General features: G+C 46.9%; 1 protein-coding gene across 1 annotated transcript in view; it reads right to left on the reverse strand.

The window, feature by feature from the left end:
- Window positions 1-2,116: 2,116 nt before the first annotated feature.
- The window catches only part of LOC306791134 (ephrin-A3-like), a gene marked incomplete at both ends in the record, with an annotated part of 56,129 nt that continues 38,750 nt past the window's right edge, over window positions 2,117-19,495 (reverse strand). The window contains 4 exons of the mRNA XM_079287760.1: window positions 2,117-2,244; window positions 5,583-5,660; window positions 7,135-7,200; window positions 7,475-7,776. Of these exons, the coding sequence (XP_079143886.1) occupies window positions 2,117-2,244; window positions 5,583-5,660; window positions 7,135-7,200; window positions 7,475-7,776 (574 nt within the window). The remainder of the gene's footprint in view (window positions 2,245-5,582; window positions 5,661-7,134; window positions 7,201-7,474; window positions 7,777-19,495) is intronic.

Here is a 19,495-nt window from a genome sequence, read left to right on the forward strand (position 1 = left end):
GGGCACGGTTACAGCTCGAGGGGTCGGTGGGGGAGGTGTGAGAGTGTGGAGGCCATTCGACTGGCTAACACGTGCCTTAATGCCATCTTGCCTCACAGCTGCCTGGAGCTACTCCCACAAAAACAGAACAAACTCTTTACTCTGAAAATGTATTTGAATGTCTAGGAAAACACTCAACTTAATTGCACCTGCCAACCGCTAAGGTGGCTTTCTTGTCAATTTAAAATACTATGATGGATGAATCGCTCCTTACTGACACAAACACAACAAAATACCCCCCCCCCCCAACCTAACACTGGCTCGGAGGAGGCTGCACCAAAAGGTGGTCCAACATGTTTTTGAACCAGTGATTTTGAGCGGCCCTTTACAAGCTGCTAACTTTGCACAAATGAGACCAAAATGAAACCGCTTCATTCTCAAAGAGCACCAATAAGCACGCTCATAAGCAAATAGCGTCTCGGTGCTCCTGTGCTATTTGCACGTATCTAAATGAGGTCACATGCATACATTTGGCTTTCCCTTTGAAAACAACAGTCCAATTAACAAAGATCAGCACTAATACACAGTTGAAGCGAAATTATTAGCCTCGTCAGAGAGTTGGTGGCAACAACGTGAAGCACATTCATAAACTGTGTTCTATTTATAAGTAATTTACCTCGTGCGATTGTCCCTACTTCTGGTTTTGAATTCCCTCACTTTGGAAAGCACGTTGAAATTCCGGCCTGAAAGGAGCTCCGTGAATACAAATCATTACAATTCGTATTATTTTGCAGTCTGAAGTTATGCATTTGAAAACAGCACTGACTAATCGACAAATGATTTCTCTCAGTCACGCTCACATTGTTTGCCTGCAGGTTTGAGGGACGCCTCGGCAGTCAGCTCGTCGTCTGAACATTTCCTTTGTCTTTGTGTCTTCTGCCAACTGTGTTGTTGGCACAAAGGCAGTTGCTATAAAATGCAGAAAAAAGGGTAAATTGCACTCTGGCTTTGCACTTGCAAAACTTGGTTTGCTCTGTAATATAGGATGTAATATGTAGCCATTATTTACCCATATTGTATGTAATAGATCTTAAGACAGCGGCAGATAGCGATTGCAAATGACGTGCAATTCACGGCGCTATCAGCGGCTGCAATCCATTCTTTGTGAATTCGCCGAAGTGTACAGACGTTGGATGAAGTGTTTTGGTTTGCACAGTGCATCACAAGTATATCTTACCACTGATTTTGGGAAAATCTGCACATAACAAGCCACTCGGAACAGAGGAGTCTTGGGTGCCGGTGCCTATTGATGCATCTTAAAGTGATCTATTTATTGTTGCATTTTCCGGTCCACCACCTTATTTATGTGGCAGGCTTTAGCCCTCCTACTGCTGCAGGCACTCTCTATAGGAGGACAGCGTTTAAGGGTCACAGTTGGACGAATGCACAGAGTGTACTAAGCTTTGCTGCAGGAAACTATAAGGTTATGATTAGTTCAAGCAGCAAGGCTGATGCTGAACTCTTGTAGCACATTTGTGGCAACAAGCCGTTTGTTGTGAGACGCTCTACCATCGCAAATCTCAGCTATTCTGCGACATAGAACAGATGTGTTTCAAAGGGTTTAGAGAACTAAAATCATAACAAAGGTAAATCAACTCAATTCACATTTAAAGCATGATTCTGTCTTGCTTCTGTAGTTGATGTTACATAGCGGGCTCACCAAAGTAATTGCTGAGATATGGAAACACTTTCTAACGGGACAACAAAGACAAGCGATCCGGCAGGTTGTAAACAAGCCAACGACTAATTTCACAAAAGTGATTCACAAGCATTGCTGGCTCACAGGTGGCAGCGTCTCGTTTCACCAATGATAAACTGTGATGATTACAGCAGACAGCTTGAAATGCTTTTTGGCCTCTACTTCCAAGTAGGTTTGGCTGATCCGAGGATGTGTTTAAATCGGCTTACCGCTCACGTTTCTTGCCCTGTCGGACTTCAGCAATGCCACCATGTTTCCAGATCTCAGCAACTAGCGGAACGCTATTGAGAGGAACTTATTGTGTTGATTGTGGCGGCCCCTGTGGACAATGGCGGTAGTGTTCCCAAGCACCATTTTACTGCAGCGGAGGTACGACAGTCAGCCCCGCTCAGTCCTGTTCTGGTTCTCCCGGGCCTCCCTTCCCTCCAGAGGGCCCAGCTGGGTCGATAGCAGTGTGGGTTGGCTCCCAGCGGGGACCGGAGGAGCAGCGAGGCAAAGCTCTGCTCCTGGTCGGAGGAGAAGAGACGCTGATCCCAGGCAGGTAAGCTATTCACCTCCCGCCGGAGCTCCGACTGCTGGGAAGCCGGGTCTGGGTCTGCCGGATGCCCCGCTGGAGTCAGAGCTGAGGGACTTTCTGGTGAACCTGCATGATTTCATTTGCGTGGCATCGGGCCCGGTGGCATCGATTACAAGCATTAAGAATAACTATATAGAAATAGCAAATCCTCTCTCTGGCGGTCTTGTTTACTGATGTAGGTCAAATTAGAGGCATCAGTATTAAACGGAGACCGTTTCATTACCAGTTGCAAGTTCCCCACAGTAGCTTTAACAGCCTTGCTATTACCCATTGGTACAATGGCCGTAACTACAAAGAACAAGACCCGAGGGCTTATCCTCCAAACACCAACGTGTGACGTCGAAGCAAAGCTAATAATAAAGTAAAGAGGCTGACAGCAAGTCCAAACATATGTGGAGCGAGAGGGAGAGATGTATTGATGCCAAGCCAGTCTGTGGGCTGGTCTGGTCCTGAGGGTGAGTCACAGAGTGGGTGTCCAGCGGTCAGCAGGGACATCAGGGCTACGAGTTCTCCCTGAGTGTGTGTGTGTGTGTGTGTGTGTGTGTGTGTGTGTGTGTGCATAAATCTGTGTTTCCTGATTTTTGTTATTCCTCCAAATGTATTCAGCAAAATGCATCATAATGCTCGAGGCTATGCTTTTTTATGATTCCCTGACAGTGTGTGTGTGTGTGTGTGTTTCTTCTCTATTAAATTCTACGTAAGCTCGAGCCTGAGTTACTGCTGAGCAATTCGCCCACCACTGAGCTTTTCTTTCTTCCTCTGCCCCCCCCCCCCCCATTCTCTGCCCCCACTCTGGTTCTGGTTCTCTCTCTCTCCCTCTTTCTGTCAGGCTTTCTCCCGCCGCATTTCTCCCTCACTGCCTCCTTCCTGTCTTTCATCCCACTGACTTTCTCTGTCTCACCGTGTCTCTCCCTCACCCCCCCCCCCCCCGTCTGTCTCTCTTTTCTGCTCTCTCACTCTCTCTCTCTCTCTCTCTCTCCGAAGGTACTCGTTGCTGATGAGCTCGAGAGCTCTCTACGCTCCGTCTCTGCTGGTCTTACTTTCTATCTCTGGCAGGTCACACTGTCTCAGCCCCCGTCACAGACTGCCCACAGCTCCCAGAAACAAGCGCACTAAATGATTCCCGGCAAGAGGCTTTTGTGAGAAAGAAAAATAGAGGGTTTATGTAACCACTCAGCTGCACAATGGACTTGCTCGCTGACATGCTTTCTCTTTAGGTAGACATGGACCCTGTCATTAGATGTGTGTGTGTGTGTGTGTGTGTGTGTGAGATGCATTGTAAGGGATAAAGCTTTTGTTTGTTGTTGGTATTTCTGGTTTAAGTCAAACTTATCTTTGTGTATCTGCTATGCCGAGTATCGAATCAATCCGATACTCATGCTTGTCTTTTCTAGTTCTCCCCAAATGAGTGATCTGTTTACCTCACTGAGTGCAACTCATTAAAATATGTTTCATGTACGGCAACACGAGGCCATTGATTGTTTTGGGACAAAAACAACTGAGTCAGCGTCCCGTCATGACATCTGTAACACTGACAAATCAACTGTATAATGAGGTCAGTATCATTTCAACATACGGGCCGGTGCTTCCATGTTACTTTGGTGATTATTATCTTGTCATAACCAATAGACTACGAAAATAAGACCCAAATTGTAATAAACGGGAGTTACCCTTTAATGTTGCGTAATAGTTCATGGGTCTGCTGTTGGGTTAAGTGTCGTCATTTGTTAAATAATAATAATAATAATGTATTTTATTTGTAACGCACTTTTCATTTTTTTTTTTTAATCTCAGAGTGCCACAGAGCCAGTACATAGTAAAAACATAGTAAAACGCATGGTTAAAACATAAAAAAAACTATAATATAAAAACCAGTGAATGAACAGAAACACAAAATAAATAACTGACAGTGACTTAGGTCAGAAAGGCTTTCCTGAATAAAAAGGTTTTTAGGCCAGTCTTAAAAGAGACCAGTGTCTGTGTTGCCCTTAGGTGGTCAGGGAGACTGTTCCATCGGCGTGGAGCTGCCGAGCCAAAGGCCCGGTCGCCCATGGTGCGGAGCTTGGTGCTGGGGACCCGGAGGAGCGAGCTGTTTGATGATCTAAGGGTGCGGGTGGACATTTGGGGAGTGATGAGGTCTTGTAGGTAGGGAGGTGCATGTCCATTTATGCATTTATGTGTGAGTAGCAGGACTTTGTAGTCAATCCGGAATGAGACAGGGAGCCAGTGTAGGGAGTGCAGAATGGGTGCTATGTGCTCATACTTCCGGACTCTCATCAGGATCCTGGCAGCGCTGTTTTGGATGTATTGCAGCGTCTGGATGTTCTTGGCAGTGATCCCAGTGAATAGTGCGTTGCAGTAGTCCAGTCTTGAGGAGATAAAGGCGTGGACGAGCTTCTCTGCATCTGACAGGGTTAAAGTGGGGCGGAGTTTGGAGATGTTTTTGAGATGATAAAACAAGGTTTTGCACAGGTGTTTTATATGGTCATTAAAGGACAGGTATGGGTCAAACCTAACTCCCAGATTAGTGACTGTGGAGGCGAGGGGGATGACCTGACCGTCGAAGGTGAGATGAGTTATGGAGGATGACTGAACCTGGTGTGGAGTGCCAACAAGGAGGGCTTCGGTTTTGCTGCTGTTTAACTGGAGAAAGTTGTTGCTCATCCACGCCTTTATCTCCCCAAGACAGGAGGTGAGACATGACATGGCTGCAGAGGGGCTTGGGGCAGTTTTGATGTAGAGCTGTGTATCATCAGCATAACAGTGGAAAGACATCCTATGTCTGCTGATGACACGACCGAGGGGGAGCATGTAAATAATGAAGAGGATGGGGCCGAGGACCGACCCTTGCGGAACACCACAGGAGACAGGGAGCAGTCTGGACTTGTATCTTCCCAGTGACACATATTCAGTTCTGCCTGAAAGGTGGGACTGAAACCACTTGAGTGCAGAGTCTGATAGTCCAATGGTGGTATGGAGGCGCTGTAGGAGGATAGTGTGATCAACTGTGTCAAATGCAGCAGTCGGGTCCAGGAGGATGAGGAGTGAGGGTGATCCTGCATCGGCTGTCATCACATCTTTGGGTTCTTACACAGAAAATAATGTGTTTACCGTACTCATCAACCAGCTATGGCCTGTGGATATTCTTTTGGTAAACATGAAATAAAAAACCAACAAATGGTTGGTGCCTTTCCACAAGGATTGGGACATAAATCAAGCTGTGCAGCCGCAGCCTGTTGCATTTTTCAGCGACTCAGAGTCACTCACCGATGTTGTGTATTTTGATGTTTGGCCTGACTGTGTAGTCGGGAGAGGTCTGACTGGAGTCATCATCTGCCTGGGAAACTGAGAAACACACCACATATACATACAGAGACGGGAAAGACAAAAGAGGGAGGAATAAAAAGCAGGATGGAGAGAGGGAGGACAGACAGGGAGAGAAAACACGTCATTAAAATGACAAGACCGGGTGAAATGTGCATTTTTAGGCACCACTTAATTGTACACGGATATAGCAGAACATGCCACGGAGAAAGCATGAAGAAATCCTGGACCGAGGATCCAGACATCTAAAGATGAAAAGCATTCTGAACCGGTGGACAGAAATCATTTTCACATTTGCCGTTCGTCTAGACACAGAATTACATTCAGACCGCATTGCCAAATTAACCATGAATGAAAGATGTGTACGCGTCTTTTTTATTTTCCAACTAAATGTGTGTGTTCATGTGGAAGCTGTGATTCTGATGCACGGTTAGGAGGATGAAATAGCATTTACGGAGAATTTACATAGAAAGCTGGCGGCAATCAAGTCGCAGCTCTTTGCAGATGTAAAGCATATGTCATGAATATTCACACATCTCTTTCTTATCTTAAAGTCTGGTACGGGTTAAGGTGGGAGACACGCAGAGACAAATGAAAACGGTCTGGAGGCGGCTGAAATCTACAGCTTCTTGATAGCAAGCTGTTAAAATGACCTTGCTGAGTAAAGGTTGTGGATCGTAAACTAGACTAAATGCACCAATGCACACAATAATAATAAGAATATTTACGGCCGGCAAACTACCATGTGCAGACACACACAACACACGATCGAACTCATACACCTCGAACACACGCGGCGATGCGCACACAAACACGCACAGAAGCAAACGGCGGCGTGGCGGACACATCAATAGATTAGCCGTGACACTGGGATGGGGAGGGGAGGGTGTTAAGGTGATGTGTACACAGGGGCTGACACTGGCCTGAGTGTGGGATGTATTAGAGCTGACAAGGTTAGAGGAGAGGGGGAGGCTTTGGGCACCGGGCTCCCTGATCAAAGGCCTGCAGGGGAGAGAGCAGCCTACCAGGGTAAAAATAACACACACACACTATACAGGGCAGCAGGCATCAGAGAGTCAGAAAGAGAAGAGATATAGACAGTGGGGGAGAGGAAGGAGGAGGGGGTCAAGAGAGCTGGAGGAGAGAGGGGCGGGGAGTGAGAGAGAGAGGGCTGAATCTCGCAGCTGAATCAGTTTCCCTCCTTTACAGCTTCATGAGAGCATGTCGTTCACAGGGAGAGATAGAGCATTATTCTAATAGCACTGAGACGGAGAATAACATTAAGCCGCCACTCTCGAAGTGCCGCTCCGAGGGAAAAGGAGCCATCATCAGTAAAAGCCTCTCTCTCTGAGACCAGACTGTCAGACTTCTTCTGCCTCTCCGTCTGTGTCGCGGTGTGTTCGGGGCGATGCAAAGACATACGAGGGGAGAAGAAAGTGGAGATGAAGTGAGGAAATGGTTTGAAACGAGGTAAGACGGAGCGGTTTCGTCTCACCGGTGGAGCAGCAGACGTAGACCCTCAGTCTCAGGCAGCTGTGGCCGTGGTGGTGGGTGGGCGTGGCTAAAACAGAGAGCAAACACACACACACACACACACGTCAACCTTGTGCCCTCTGCAGGCCTCGACAATCAGCTGTGCAAACTGCAGCTCTGCAGCTGAGCAGCCGCCTGTCCTCGGCCGAACTTCCAGAATCTATGAGCAACACCCACATGCCATCAATACATGTGGGCGACAGCAGCTGAGGAGACGATATTAAAATACTGGCTGCTCAGCACTCTCAGGCTTCCCCCCCCCCCCCCATCACAATGAACCAGCGTCTGCTGGCCTGACTCACAGATGTAGTAGTACTCCTGACCCACGTTGAACTCGTAGCCCAGCGAGAAGGCGCTGTAGCGCTGGAACTTCTCAGAGAACTTGATGGGGGCGTGGGGCGCGTGGGGCCGGTTGCACTCCCAGCGCTTGAAGCCCAGCTGGGGGTCGCAGGTGCGGTAGCCGCGGTAGCTGACCATGTAGAGGATGTACTGCTCGGCCACGGTGCGCTCCAACGTCCCCCGCTGGCTGGTGTTGTAGTGCGGGCAGTAGATGTCCAGGTAATCATTGACGCTGACCTTCACCGTGTAGCCTTCCCTCCGTAGCCTGAATGAGGGAAAGAAGGAAGAAATGTGCATAAGTAACTAGGGCCGCAAATGATGAATTGTTTTTTATTATCTGGGTGTTTGAATATTTCTGCATATTGGGGACCCTAAACAGTCTTGGAATTGCATAAATGGGGTTTGACTGGAAAGCTGAGACTCGTGTGGATCCAATTAGTCCATTTGTATTCATGTGTGATGACGTTAGTCACCATAGTAGCCGTGTCACATAGTGAGAGCATTCTTTTTAAACTTCACGTGACTGTATAAAGTGACCTGTTGTGACCTCGAGGATAGTGACACCCTCATAAAACGTTACTACCATACTAGAGACCGTGGCCATTCAGAGGCTTTCCTTGGTATATTGACAATGTGGGGGTTTCTGAACAGATTACCAAACAGAAGTGCTCACCATGCAATCGCAGAAGAATCTCCAGAAGGTATTTTAGAGGGTTTTTTGATCATTTTGATCAACTTGAGAATATAAAATCCAAATCGCACCAAATCTGTGTAACAAATGGTATTATCCCCAAACGTTCCTGCAACAACGTTTACAATACAATACCACATGGTCACCATATACTATCATCACAATGAACAACTTGACACACACTGCTGAGCTGAGATGAATAATAAATTCAGTTTCGGCCAATAAATCGCCCTAAATCCCACACACACACACACGTCTTCAGTCCATAACACATCATAAAATAGTGAAAAACACAAGTCTCCAAAGCCCACGATGATGTCACTCCAAAACCCCAAAGTTATTTCATTTACAAAAAGAGAAAAGCCGCAAATTCTCAACGTAAAAGCAAAACAAAGAGGCCAGAGAGGAGCAGACTTCCCCCTCAGCGCACATTAACCCTCCCCCCCTGCATATAACAACCCACATTTCCGCACTAAACGCCTTGTGGCGAGTGCTGAGAACGCTGCTGAGAATGATAATCTGCACTCCTGTCTTCCTTCCCCCCCCCCCCAAGCCGGGTCACTGAGGCGGAAGGAGATCCTGTCAGGGGCGATGTATGCTCTGGCCGCGGGGGAACCGGCCTGCACGCGGTACGTATGATGGCCCAAGCTCCCCTGGCAACCGTCGCTGATGGACGACTAGGCTGGTGAGGAAGGCCACTCTGAGGTTGAGTGTGTGTGTGTGTGTGTGTGTGTGTGATGTACACAACAGTACAGTAACCCTGAATCAAGGCTCCTCACTGAACAACTGAGACGATGATGTGATTTCGCACTCGGCTGCCACGCTGCGATCTTCACTGTTTGTAATACTAAGTATATACTTATTATGCAAATTACACAATCTGTAATTGGACAAAGTAGAAGTCATTAGAAGGGCTCCTGCAGGTGAGCTGATGAGATGGGAATTGTCCTTGGCTGCAGTGATGTGTAACGTGCGTCAACAGCCGCTGCAATGACTCATTTGCACCACTAGGTGGAGGTATGGTGCCATCTTGTGTTGGGAAAGCAAACCTCTGCACTCTCTTCCTCTCCTGGTTGTCTCCTTTCTTACACGTTTTATGTTACACACAAACACAGGAGCACACATACACACACACACACAATCCCTCCCTGTGTATACGTTGTTCCTACACACACACACACACACACACAGCGGCTCACACTTTAATGCGCACACATGCATACCTTACTAGGTCAGGCCTCCAGAGAGATTTTTTATTCAATTACAAAATGTGGATCAGAAATGTCACAGCACCTCCCTCTCTCTCTCTCTTTTTCATCTCGCCATCTTTCTCGTTACAACCGTTTCTTTTTTTCCCCTGGATCCTCTCCTCCACTCCCATCACCCCTTCCCTTCGTTTACACAGGCAGATGAAGATCAGTTCTCTTAACCACTTTTTGGGGCCATCAATCTTATCTGTGCTTTCTATCCCCGCTGCTCAGATGTCAGATGAGACTTTTGTCTTGCGGGAAGAGACAACACAGCTATGCTTCAAAGGGACTATATTTAGAGAGGGGGGTTGGTGGTGGAGGAGGGGAGGACGTTTGAGATTCGGGGGGTAGGGGGGGGGGCAGAGATAACTAAAGCGGTACAATGGGTGTGGGATAGAGAGAATGGTAAGCAGATAGACCGAAGATGAAAGTGGGCGAAAGAGGCTGTGTTGAATATGAAAAGGCGCCGTGAGGAGAATCCTGGATGCGGGTGGCGTGTAAAGAGTCGGAGAGTGATGCAGTCATTGAGAAATAGGTGAGAGGATGTCGGCGAGCGAGAGGAGCTGAATGCAAGGAAGCAAGAGCAGGAGGAAGACTGTGTCTGAGCACTCAACAGTATTTATGGATGAAGAGGACACGTTATTTGGCGCATTCATGTGGCTTGAGTGTCCTTGGTGGGGGTGAATCTAGGGCTGCCAGTTTGTTGTGTTTAATCACAGTCCAAAACCCAAAGGTATTCAAGTCATAGTGGAAAGACTGAAAGAAAGAAGAACATCCTCACATTTCAGCATCACACTTGGGATGGAGTGGGTGGAGTGAAGAACAGGCTGGCTGGGGGAGAGGAGTCCCTCTAGGTGGACGCCGTTATATAAGCAGTCCACTTAGCGGCACAAGACAGAAAGGTTGCAGGGCAGAGAGGGACGGAGGGAGGAGAGCAGAAACAGTGGAAGGGGGGGGGATAGGTGAGGAAGGAAAATGCGTTGAATGATGACAACAAAGAGAGAGGCGCAGAAAGGAAGACAGAGACATAGTGCTCCCCGAGGATGAACATATATGTGGTAAAAGTGCATAAAAAAAAGAAAAGAAAAGAGCGATGGCTCTCATTCTCTCGGTTTCCCCTCCATCCAACTCCCTTCCTCTCTCTCTCCGCTGTGCATCGTCTCTGCGCCGCTTTTGCTGTCTCATCATCATTTTCCTATGAGTGGGAGTGCACAGCTAGTTAGTAAAGGCTGCACAAGCTGGTGAAGACTGCCAGGGGAGGCAGATAGCTGGGGGGGGGGGGGGGGGGGGAAGAGACAAAGATAGCAACACTGCACCTTTCACATCTGCGCTAAAAAGAGTCCTTTGGAGAATACCGGCGGTATCAATAAATAACAATGGTGAGGTGGCGCCACAGCTAAAGACACTTCTACAGCTACAGAAAATCTATAATTCCTGTAGTAAAAAACACAACCATAAATAATCTGCTGTGAGGAACAAAAGTGAGGAATTACGAGGAAATATTTCCCTCACTTTCCCCGATATGAGTGGTGTCGATCATTTATTTTTGTTGTGCTTCACTGAGCTAAATACAAAAACAAATCCATGTCCTCTGTCATTTTTCGGAATAGTAATTTTGCTGGATGGCATCAAAGCAGAAGAATAAGCCGCACTGACTTTCAAGCAATACAATAGCAGTGGAATTGTACTTCTTTGCTTTTTGTTCAGTGACGTGAATGGATATGAAAAGTGTAAACCCACTAAGGTATTCTTCACAGTCTGGAGGTAGTGCTGTTTGTTCTGCTGCATTACTGCCAGAGGCTCCAACTGTTTTCAAAAATCCATTAAAAACAGCTGGAAGAGACAAGTTGTTGCTTTTGACAAACATAGTCCAACCTTGCAGTAGACGGTAATGGCTTCTGACTGGAGAAAAAAAGAAATAAAACACTCGTGAGTTTCAACTCTTCAGGTATTAAAAGGAATACTTCGCCACTAAAGAGGTGATTTGTCTTTCTGTAACTCACCTCGAGTTACATTGAACACATGAAGAAAATGTTGTTTTTCTCCCTAATAACTCGACCGTGGACGGAGAACACAAGAACGGACAAAGGTGTTGATGGATTGAAGTAGAGACGCGTCTAACGACAGCAAAACTATATCAAAACATCCGTTTACAATCTCTCACACAACTCGTGCAGTTTAATCGAGTCTTGTTTATCCAGTCCTCGGCTCACTTCTTCCCAAACACATGCATTCAGTCAGGCGTGCTGACTCGTCCATGTGTGTTTGTGCCAAAGTGTTTTAAATATTAAGCTTTTAGCGATAGCTAGTGGACCTACTGTAAATAATAAAATGACTCCGGTAGTTTACTTTGCAAATATCAGCAACTTTTACGGGCTTGCTTTTATGGAATAACATCATAGGTGCCTTCTGGGAAAAGAAAGCCAGATAACTGTTGAAAAGCGGTTTTTTATTACCTCCCACACTTTCATTTGGCCAGATTTTCCTTCCAAAGATACAAAAGATTTGTCCTCCAACTTCCTTTATGCGCTTTTCTGTGTCAAAGACAACACCCGTGGAGCCACGATTCAATTTAAAGAATCGACTTTGGCACGAACGCTCCCCTCGCCTTCACAGACCGCAACAACAGTAAGTAATGTCGGCCTGATCGACAGCATTGTCTGTCATTACCGCTTTCCAAGATGGCTGCCACGAAAAGTCAGTTCATTAAACTTGTTATTAATGCAATTACGTTCAGATCTCGTACTTGCTGAGCACCTCCACAGCGTCACTGCCAGAAAGCTGCTCTCAGTACAGATGAGGTCAGCGCGGCATCCTCATTGACGCCCTTAAAGACACACTCTCTGGGGTAATCAACACCAGCCTCGTCAGGAGGATAAACTACCGATGCGCTAAATGGCGTGACTTAAAAGCCGTTCACCAATCATCTGTTTACGACCGGCAGGACTCGCCCAATCGACGAGCTGGGCTCTGCTGTTTTTTCTCTGTACCTCAGCACCAAAACTCATTACTTGTGCACGCACACATGCTCACAAAAGGGCCACAGACAAACAATCAGACATGCATGCGAGCATACACACACACACGCGCACAATCAATCACAACATCTCCTGTGAGTCGTCACCGATTGAGTTTACGCCGCAATTAACGGCCCGGTTTACAACCTTTCGATCCGAAATGGAGGGTTGAAGGGGAAACAAGTGCTGAGCCAGTCAGTGGGAAGAGGCAAACGCTGCAACTCTCCTCCATTACTATTAGACCACTGGGAGTCATCCACCGGTTCCCTCTGCAAACCTCTGTCCACTCTAACCTCAGACAGATTGGGGAACATTACCTTTTTTATATTTACCCGTTGCTGTTTAAACCTCCCCCGGCCCTCGCACCTTTGCCTCCCTCGTTCCAGAAGCTCCGGCACATTCCCTTCCTGGCCTTTATCGAATTCAGGGAAGCACATCTCCCTCACCTGCAGAATATAGTTCTGCTGTAAGAAATTACAAGTCTTGCCCAAGGACACCTTGACAGCAATTACCTTTCCAAGGCGGTCACCTTTACAGCAGGCCGAGGCTCACAAAAACCGCACGCTGTAAAAGTACGATTGTTAAAAAATGAATCTCATTTGTCACAGTGTGCCGTTTAAATGAAGGAATCACTTCAGTAACTCGTGCATCTGGGTTGATGTCGTGACATTCACACTGCGTGCCAACAGCAGCGAGGTCAACGAGCTTCATGTGAGCAGCGCTTTAAGGCTCAATTGCTGCTGTCGTTTGAACATGCAGAAAGTTATGGATTTCAGCTTTAAAAGTGATATTTTATTGATCTCCTATAAGCGAATTCTCTTTGCTTTCCGCTGTGGGTGGGAGGTCACAGTGCAGCCTCAGCTAAGGAACAGCATCCAGCAGCGCGCCGACACAGAGGCTGGGAAATGGCTCTTTCGGTTAAAGGACGGACCACCTGCTCACTATTCCGCGCTGCAGTTCGGTGTCTCCGTGTCCCCCAGCCTCGCTCCGGGCGTGCCATTAGTGAAGTGGGTGGGCAGGAGCTGGAGGGGCCCGTTCAGAAATGTAAAGTATTGGCCAACTTATCTGAGGCGAATGCATGAGAGGGGCATGATGTGTCACATATTAAGGAACACAGCATTTCTGGCAGCACCCCAGGATTTATAGTCCAAGCTGGCGGTGGGGGGGGGGGGGGTGATGCAGAGATGAGTCAGGACTCCACACTCGGCTGGTGGTTAAATCAGCATTGACCGCAAACACACACAACGATCCCAATCTGGGGGTTTACGGCCCTCCATAGGGGTCACAAGAGAGCAATTCAGAAAGTAACAGCCTGACACAAGGGCTTCGTCTCTCCGTTATTATATGTTTTCTGTTAATCAATGCATATTTTTGTCTGTAAAATATCCTGAATCTCCTTCAAATTGCTTTGTCTGACCAGCAGTCAAAACCTTAAATACATTAAAAAAGCCAATGATACAAAACAAAGAAAAATCAGCAGATCCTCACAATTGTTCTCTACTATGTGATCGTTATATTTGTCACTGAAATGCATTTTTCATTGTTTTTCTTGTGGGAATAGAGGAAGGTTTTACCTCCACAGGCCCTTGAAACAAAACAATAGGAGAGCCGTTTGCTGGTCGCGGGCAGACGCAGATCTGCTGGAGTCTGGAGACATCGGCCCGCCGCACAGAGCACTTTGTGTTGGCTTTGAATTGTTGCAGCGAGGGAAACAGAACTGATCATGATCACCATAATCACACCGTCGCCAACCTCTGATTAAATCACTTGCAAAGCATTATGGGCCGCTGCCAGCTCATTCAGAGGAAATATGATCCGGCATAAATTCCATTGATTAATCTTTGTGGCTTAAACTGCTTTTACTTTCTAGACATCCACAGAGGACGTTTAAATATCAAACAGAAATATGGATGACAATGTGAATATGAAACCGTGGCTGTCCTCCAACTAGACTGCATATAATAAATGTAACAGTGGCCTTTTTCTCCCTTTTATTACAGTGAATCATTTCCAAGGAGCACTTGGGAATGCTTTGCTGGCGGTATAGTGGCGCCTGTTCTTTGGGCTTTGCATTGGTGTGGCAACTCGGACTGGCAGCGATGCGGCCTACACTTTACTGAGCACTCGTATCCGGCAATTAAACCCCATATTTTCATAGCTATGGTTCACTTTGATGCAACTGGGATTTTGAGTGGCCGAAACATATATGCGCCACGGTCTCTGAAATGTCCAAAAATCTAGTCATGTAGAAATTGGATGGATGACACACTGACACACACACACACGAGAGAAAAGACAATGGGAACCCCTCTTCTCCGATTGGCAGGAAGTCTTCAGAGGTATGATGAGGCGATGTCAGACCGCGGTCACGGCCAGTCTTGAGAAGCCATCCGTCCCCGCTGAGCTCGTGGTGTGATTAGGCTGTATCCTGCGACGAGGCGCGATAACAAGGGTCCACCTCTCTTCAAGGTGAGGCTCTAATTGTACCTCGCCATTAAAGGCCCCATCGCCCACATCTGCTCCATCTGTGAGCTCACTGCTCATTTGCTGCCTCACACACACACACACACACACACAGCCTTCCTCCCGTTCACTATTTATCCATGCTTCCTAAGATCGTGAAAAAGCACAGCTCATTCTCTCCTCTCTCCTTCATCCGACACAGCCTGTTCTCCGGAGAAGCTCCAGCATTCATACATGGATAATGGGCCGTACCGACCCGGGTTACTTCAGACGAGATTGAGTTTGACGTGTTCCGATGACACGGTTCTCTAAATTAAAACAGGATAGAGAGGTTGCTCTTTTTTCGCAAAACATTTCAATGTTTTTCATCCCTTTTGCCTTTTTTGGAGACAAATTAGTACATTTTATTAAATCAGCATCATTTCTGTCAAAGTAAAAGTAATTTAAAAACCATAAATAACCATATTCAACGATTCAACTGTTTTTTGATTCTCTGTCACGATTCAATACAGCGTATTCAACTAGCACAAGAGTGTATATGATTAATGAGTTATTCGATTTGAAAAAATGGTATCAACAATAATGTAAACACATTTCTAAACCGGACATAAACTTTTTACTGAAATTAAACGAGGTATTTCTTAATTCTCAGTGGCTCCACGAACAGCACGTTATGTCAACAATAGACATGTTGCCTGTCACATGAATAAAATGGCTAGGCTTTGGCTAGCTGCCTTTTCTCTCACAAATGAGCCAATTTCACACAAAATAACACTGTAAAAGAGGGATTTTGTGGGATTTCTCACCAAATCAACCAATAAAGCTTGACACAACTTTGACTTGGGGGTTAGGATTACTCTTTAGGATCGATTCAGAATCTTCATCCTTCGTTGAATTGATTTTTCCCCTCCCTAATTCTTTCCGTACATTTCTGTCTCTGCTAAAACATCTGATAAGTAGCCTACCTTCACCGAATGGACCTGATGCCCATATGGTGCCTGCTGCAATATGGAAAGTGATGAATCATGTGCAAATTAGACAAAAAGTGTAAAACTGGCAAAAAGTGAATAATAAATCTTCACAACCTTAATCAAGGAAGCAACATGTCTCACACCTTATCGAATACGTCTGCTGTTAGACAATACATTCTTGGAGGAGCTGAAATGAGACTGAAGCTGGACAATCGACATAAGCAATCAATATCCTTTCCCTTGGAATAGATTCTGAGCGGAGGTGTGGACACATTGTGGCAATCAAGGCCAAATGCAGCCGCCCCTTTCTGTCACAGACCGGACACGTCGCCTCTTAGAACACAGCGGTTTGTATTTTGTCCGGGTGCTGGCCTCAGAGAGCGAGAGACACACAGGCACAGAGACAGAGAGCGAGACAGCAGAGGGGCTGTGACACACAAAAGAAGCTCTCGTCAAGATGAATTCTCCACAGCACACGTCCTCGGCGAGGGTGCCAGGCTCTCCCGCTGGCCCGCCGTGGCCATGTCCAAAAACAAAGTGCTTATCTCGCCCACCTCCAACTGTCTGGCCAGTGACAGAGAAAAGAGGAGGACTCACAGGTTCACAAACAGCTCATGGACCTAAAAGAAGAAATGGACAAATTCTGCCAATTCTAAACCAGCGTAACCACAATAATAATAACCACAATAATAATAACCACCAATAAAATATGACACAAATCCGCAGAGATGCCTGCGCGCCATGAGAAAACTCAGCCACTGCTGTTACCTCTGCAGAATGCGGGTATGCAAGCATTGATGTTCAGCGTGCGAGGGGTTCGGCTGCTCTCACAGGAAGTCAACCACAGTAGGGTGTTCACTTTCAAAAAAAAAACAACCTCAGTGTTTAAGCCCCTGGTCTGGGCTGGCACACATATCCCTCTCTCAGTCAGAACGAAGGGAGAGAGGGAAGAGAACAAAGACAGGAGGGAGGGATGGAGAGAGGGAGAGGTGGAAAGCAAGAGAGAAAGATGAAGGAAAGTAGTTCTGGGTCAGATTTCGACTGGACGATATTCAGCAAGCACCAACCCTAATGTGGAGCGCCAGGTAGAATAATCTGCTCTTTTATCTCCGAGCCATGGCAACCGCAGCCCCCCCCCCCCCCAAAGACCACCACACACACTCGCTCACACACTTTGACAAACGTCAAAGCAAGAAAGGAACACACTCCCCTATGACCGAGGCCAAATACAATCAACGTGCGCACACTTCGACGCGGGGCCTCAGTCAATAATTCACCCACTTTCTTAAAATAACCCCTTTTAAAACATGTCCTCTTTTCTTTGTGCAAACAAACCTCCAGCTCGCACAGCAGAGTGGTCATGGAGTAATTATTTACAGGTTCCACCTTTGTCTGCTCAGGTAGGATGTCAATCTGTGGCCCGTTAGCATTATACGACAAACCTTCTCTCTGAATAATTGACTGACCGCAACCCACGTTTGCTCGCTCCTCTCGATATCCTCCGCATCACCCTTCGTAGTCCCCCTCCTCCTCTTAACTTCCATTCTCTCTCTGCCTTTTGTGTTTTCTTTTATACTTCCTTTCGCCTCCCGCTCTCTTTCCTCAACCTTCCATCACTCTCCGTCTCCCAATGCCCTGAATTGTGAAGGCTGCCGGTGCATATAGGCACTTCTAGAAGAGAGGAGATAAAGAGGGGAGCGTTGTGAAAGGGCTTCGACGCGAGACATCCCCGCAGAGGCGAGGCATCTTTCAGCTTGTTTACTTCTTCAGGACAATTCTTCTAACACCACAGCTGGGAGGACCGGATGCTGAAATGCTTGGTGTTCGCACCGTTTTCTGTTTAAGCTCTTATGATAGATTGAGAGGAGATTTGAGTGGACAGCAGAGAGCATTGAGCACTGAGCAGGCTCCGATGAGAAAGGCCTGGACCAGAGAGAGAGAGGGATGTTTCACCACACGATGATGCCTCTCTCTGTAGCCACAATGCCTCCTCCTGAATACGGAAATCCCCTTTCTGGAACAACTTTGTGATGAGGCACAATAGGCCTACATTATCCCGAGGAGTCAAATCAAATTCAAACGCCCCCCTCCCCCAACCCCACCTGCCTCCGTTCGATATGCGGCGCAGCTTCTGGCCGGGGCCGTTAATGAATGCCGCCTCATGCCATCTCCTAATGGAGTTGCCTTGTCTTGGAGTTCACTGCTGTGACACCGGCTCAGCAGTGGCGAAAGATTACTAGAAAGATTAAAAGACAGAATAAACCAGATGCTGCGCATGACGGGCAGCGAGGCCCACAGATCACACATTAGAGAATTGGTGTAAGAAAAATAAAAATAAAAATCCCCCGGCTCCGTCTCTCTGTTTTCTGCCACGGTTTGGAAATGGTGGGCAGCAGATCCCCGCCTGGCGTGCTGTCACACCTCCGCAGTGGAAACGGTTTGAAGGGGCTGGAACAAAGCCTGTGTGGTGTATGTTGTGTCTGTGTGAAGACGTTGCCTTTGTGGACCCAGTGATCAGCCCAAATCCAATGCCGTAGTTACGCAGCTGGTTAGATTTAGGAACAATGCAGCGTCAATCTTCCTGACATACACAGACAAGCCAAACTTCACACAAAGACCAGAGCGCACACGCACACACACACACACACACACACACACACACACACACACACACACACACACACACACACACACACACACACACACACACACACACACACACACACACACACTTCTTTCCTCAATCCAAAACAAACACCCTCTCACTCCACCACACATGCACACTTTATCTCCCTCTCTCGTGTGCCAGTGCATCTTTCTCTCCCTCGTTTTTTTCCCACTTTGCTTCACTCCACACTATCTTCCTGTCCATCTACAATGCGTAGTTATCTCTCCCTCCATCTCTTCCCCTCTCAGAGCGGCCCAGCGATGGGCTTGTGCCCTTTCATAATTCATGGAGTTGTTCTTATGGCTCAGGCAGCCGTGTCGGATGTGAATCTGTGTGCCTCAAAGGCTCACCCAGCCTACTCCGCCTCAGCCGGGAGGGTTACAGCTCGAGCTGCTGTGCTCAGGTACCATACAGCACTAAATCAACTCGCCCAATCCTGCCTCGTCGTATAGCACAAGCAGCACATGCAAAATCTCTGCTTTTCTTTACGTCTCCACTAGCTAGGCCACCTTTTTCAATTTGTTATGCTTAAATGCAGCCGACAGTAGGGCTGGGCAAACATTTTAATTCCTGCATGTATCATCTTATTGTTTTACAAATATGTGAGTTTGTTTCATTGTGCGGGTTATAATCAAAAATCACTAATAGAAGTTTGTATTTAACACATTAAGAGCATAATGCTTGAACCTCACCATGAATACTTTATTTGTGACTTTATATGCATTCACCATATTGTGATGTATATTTGATTGATAAATATCTATTAAACCTGCAGTAATTGGGTTTTTGGCCACTTGGGGGCAGCATTACTATTTTTAAACACAATAATAGCTTATTGTCACCCAATACATTTTTGTGACGAACGTGTGAAAGTGGCTTTTATAGCCGATACAGAGCAACTTTGTTAATCATTTGAAGTTTCTG

Source organism: Melanostigma gelatinosum (genome assembly GCF_949748355.1).
Source record: "Melanostigma gelatinosum genome assembly, chromosome: 17".
In the NCBI taxonomy this organism is placed as follows: domain Eukaryota; kingdom Metazoa; phylum Chordata; class Actinopteri; order Perciformes; family Zoarcidae; genus Melanostigma; species Melanostigma gelatinosum.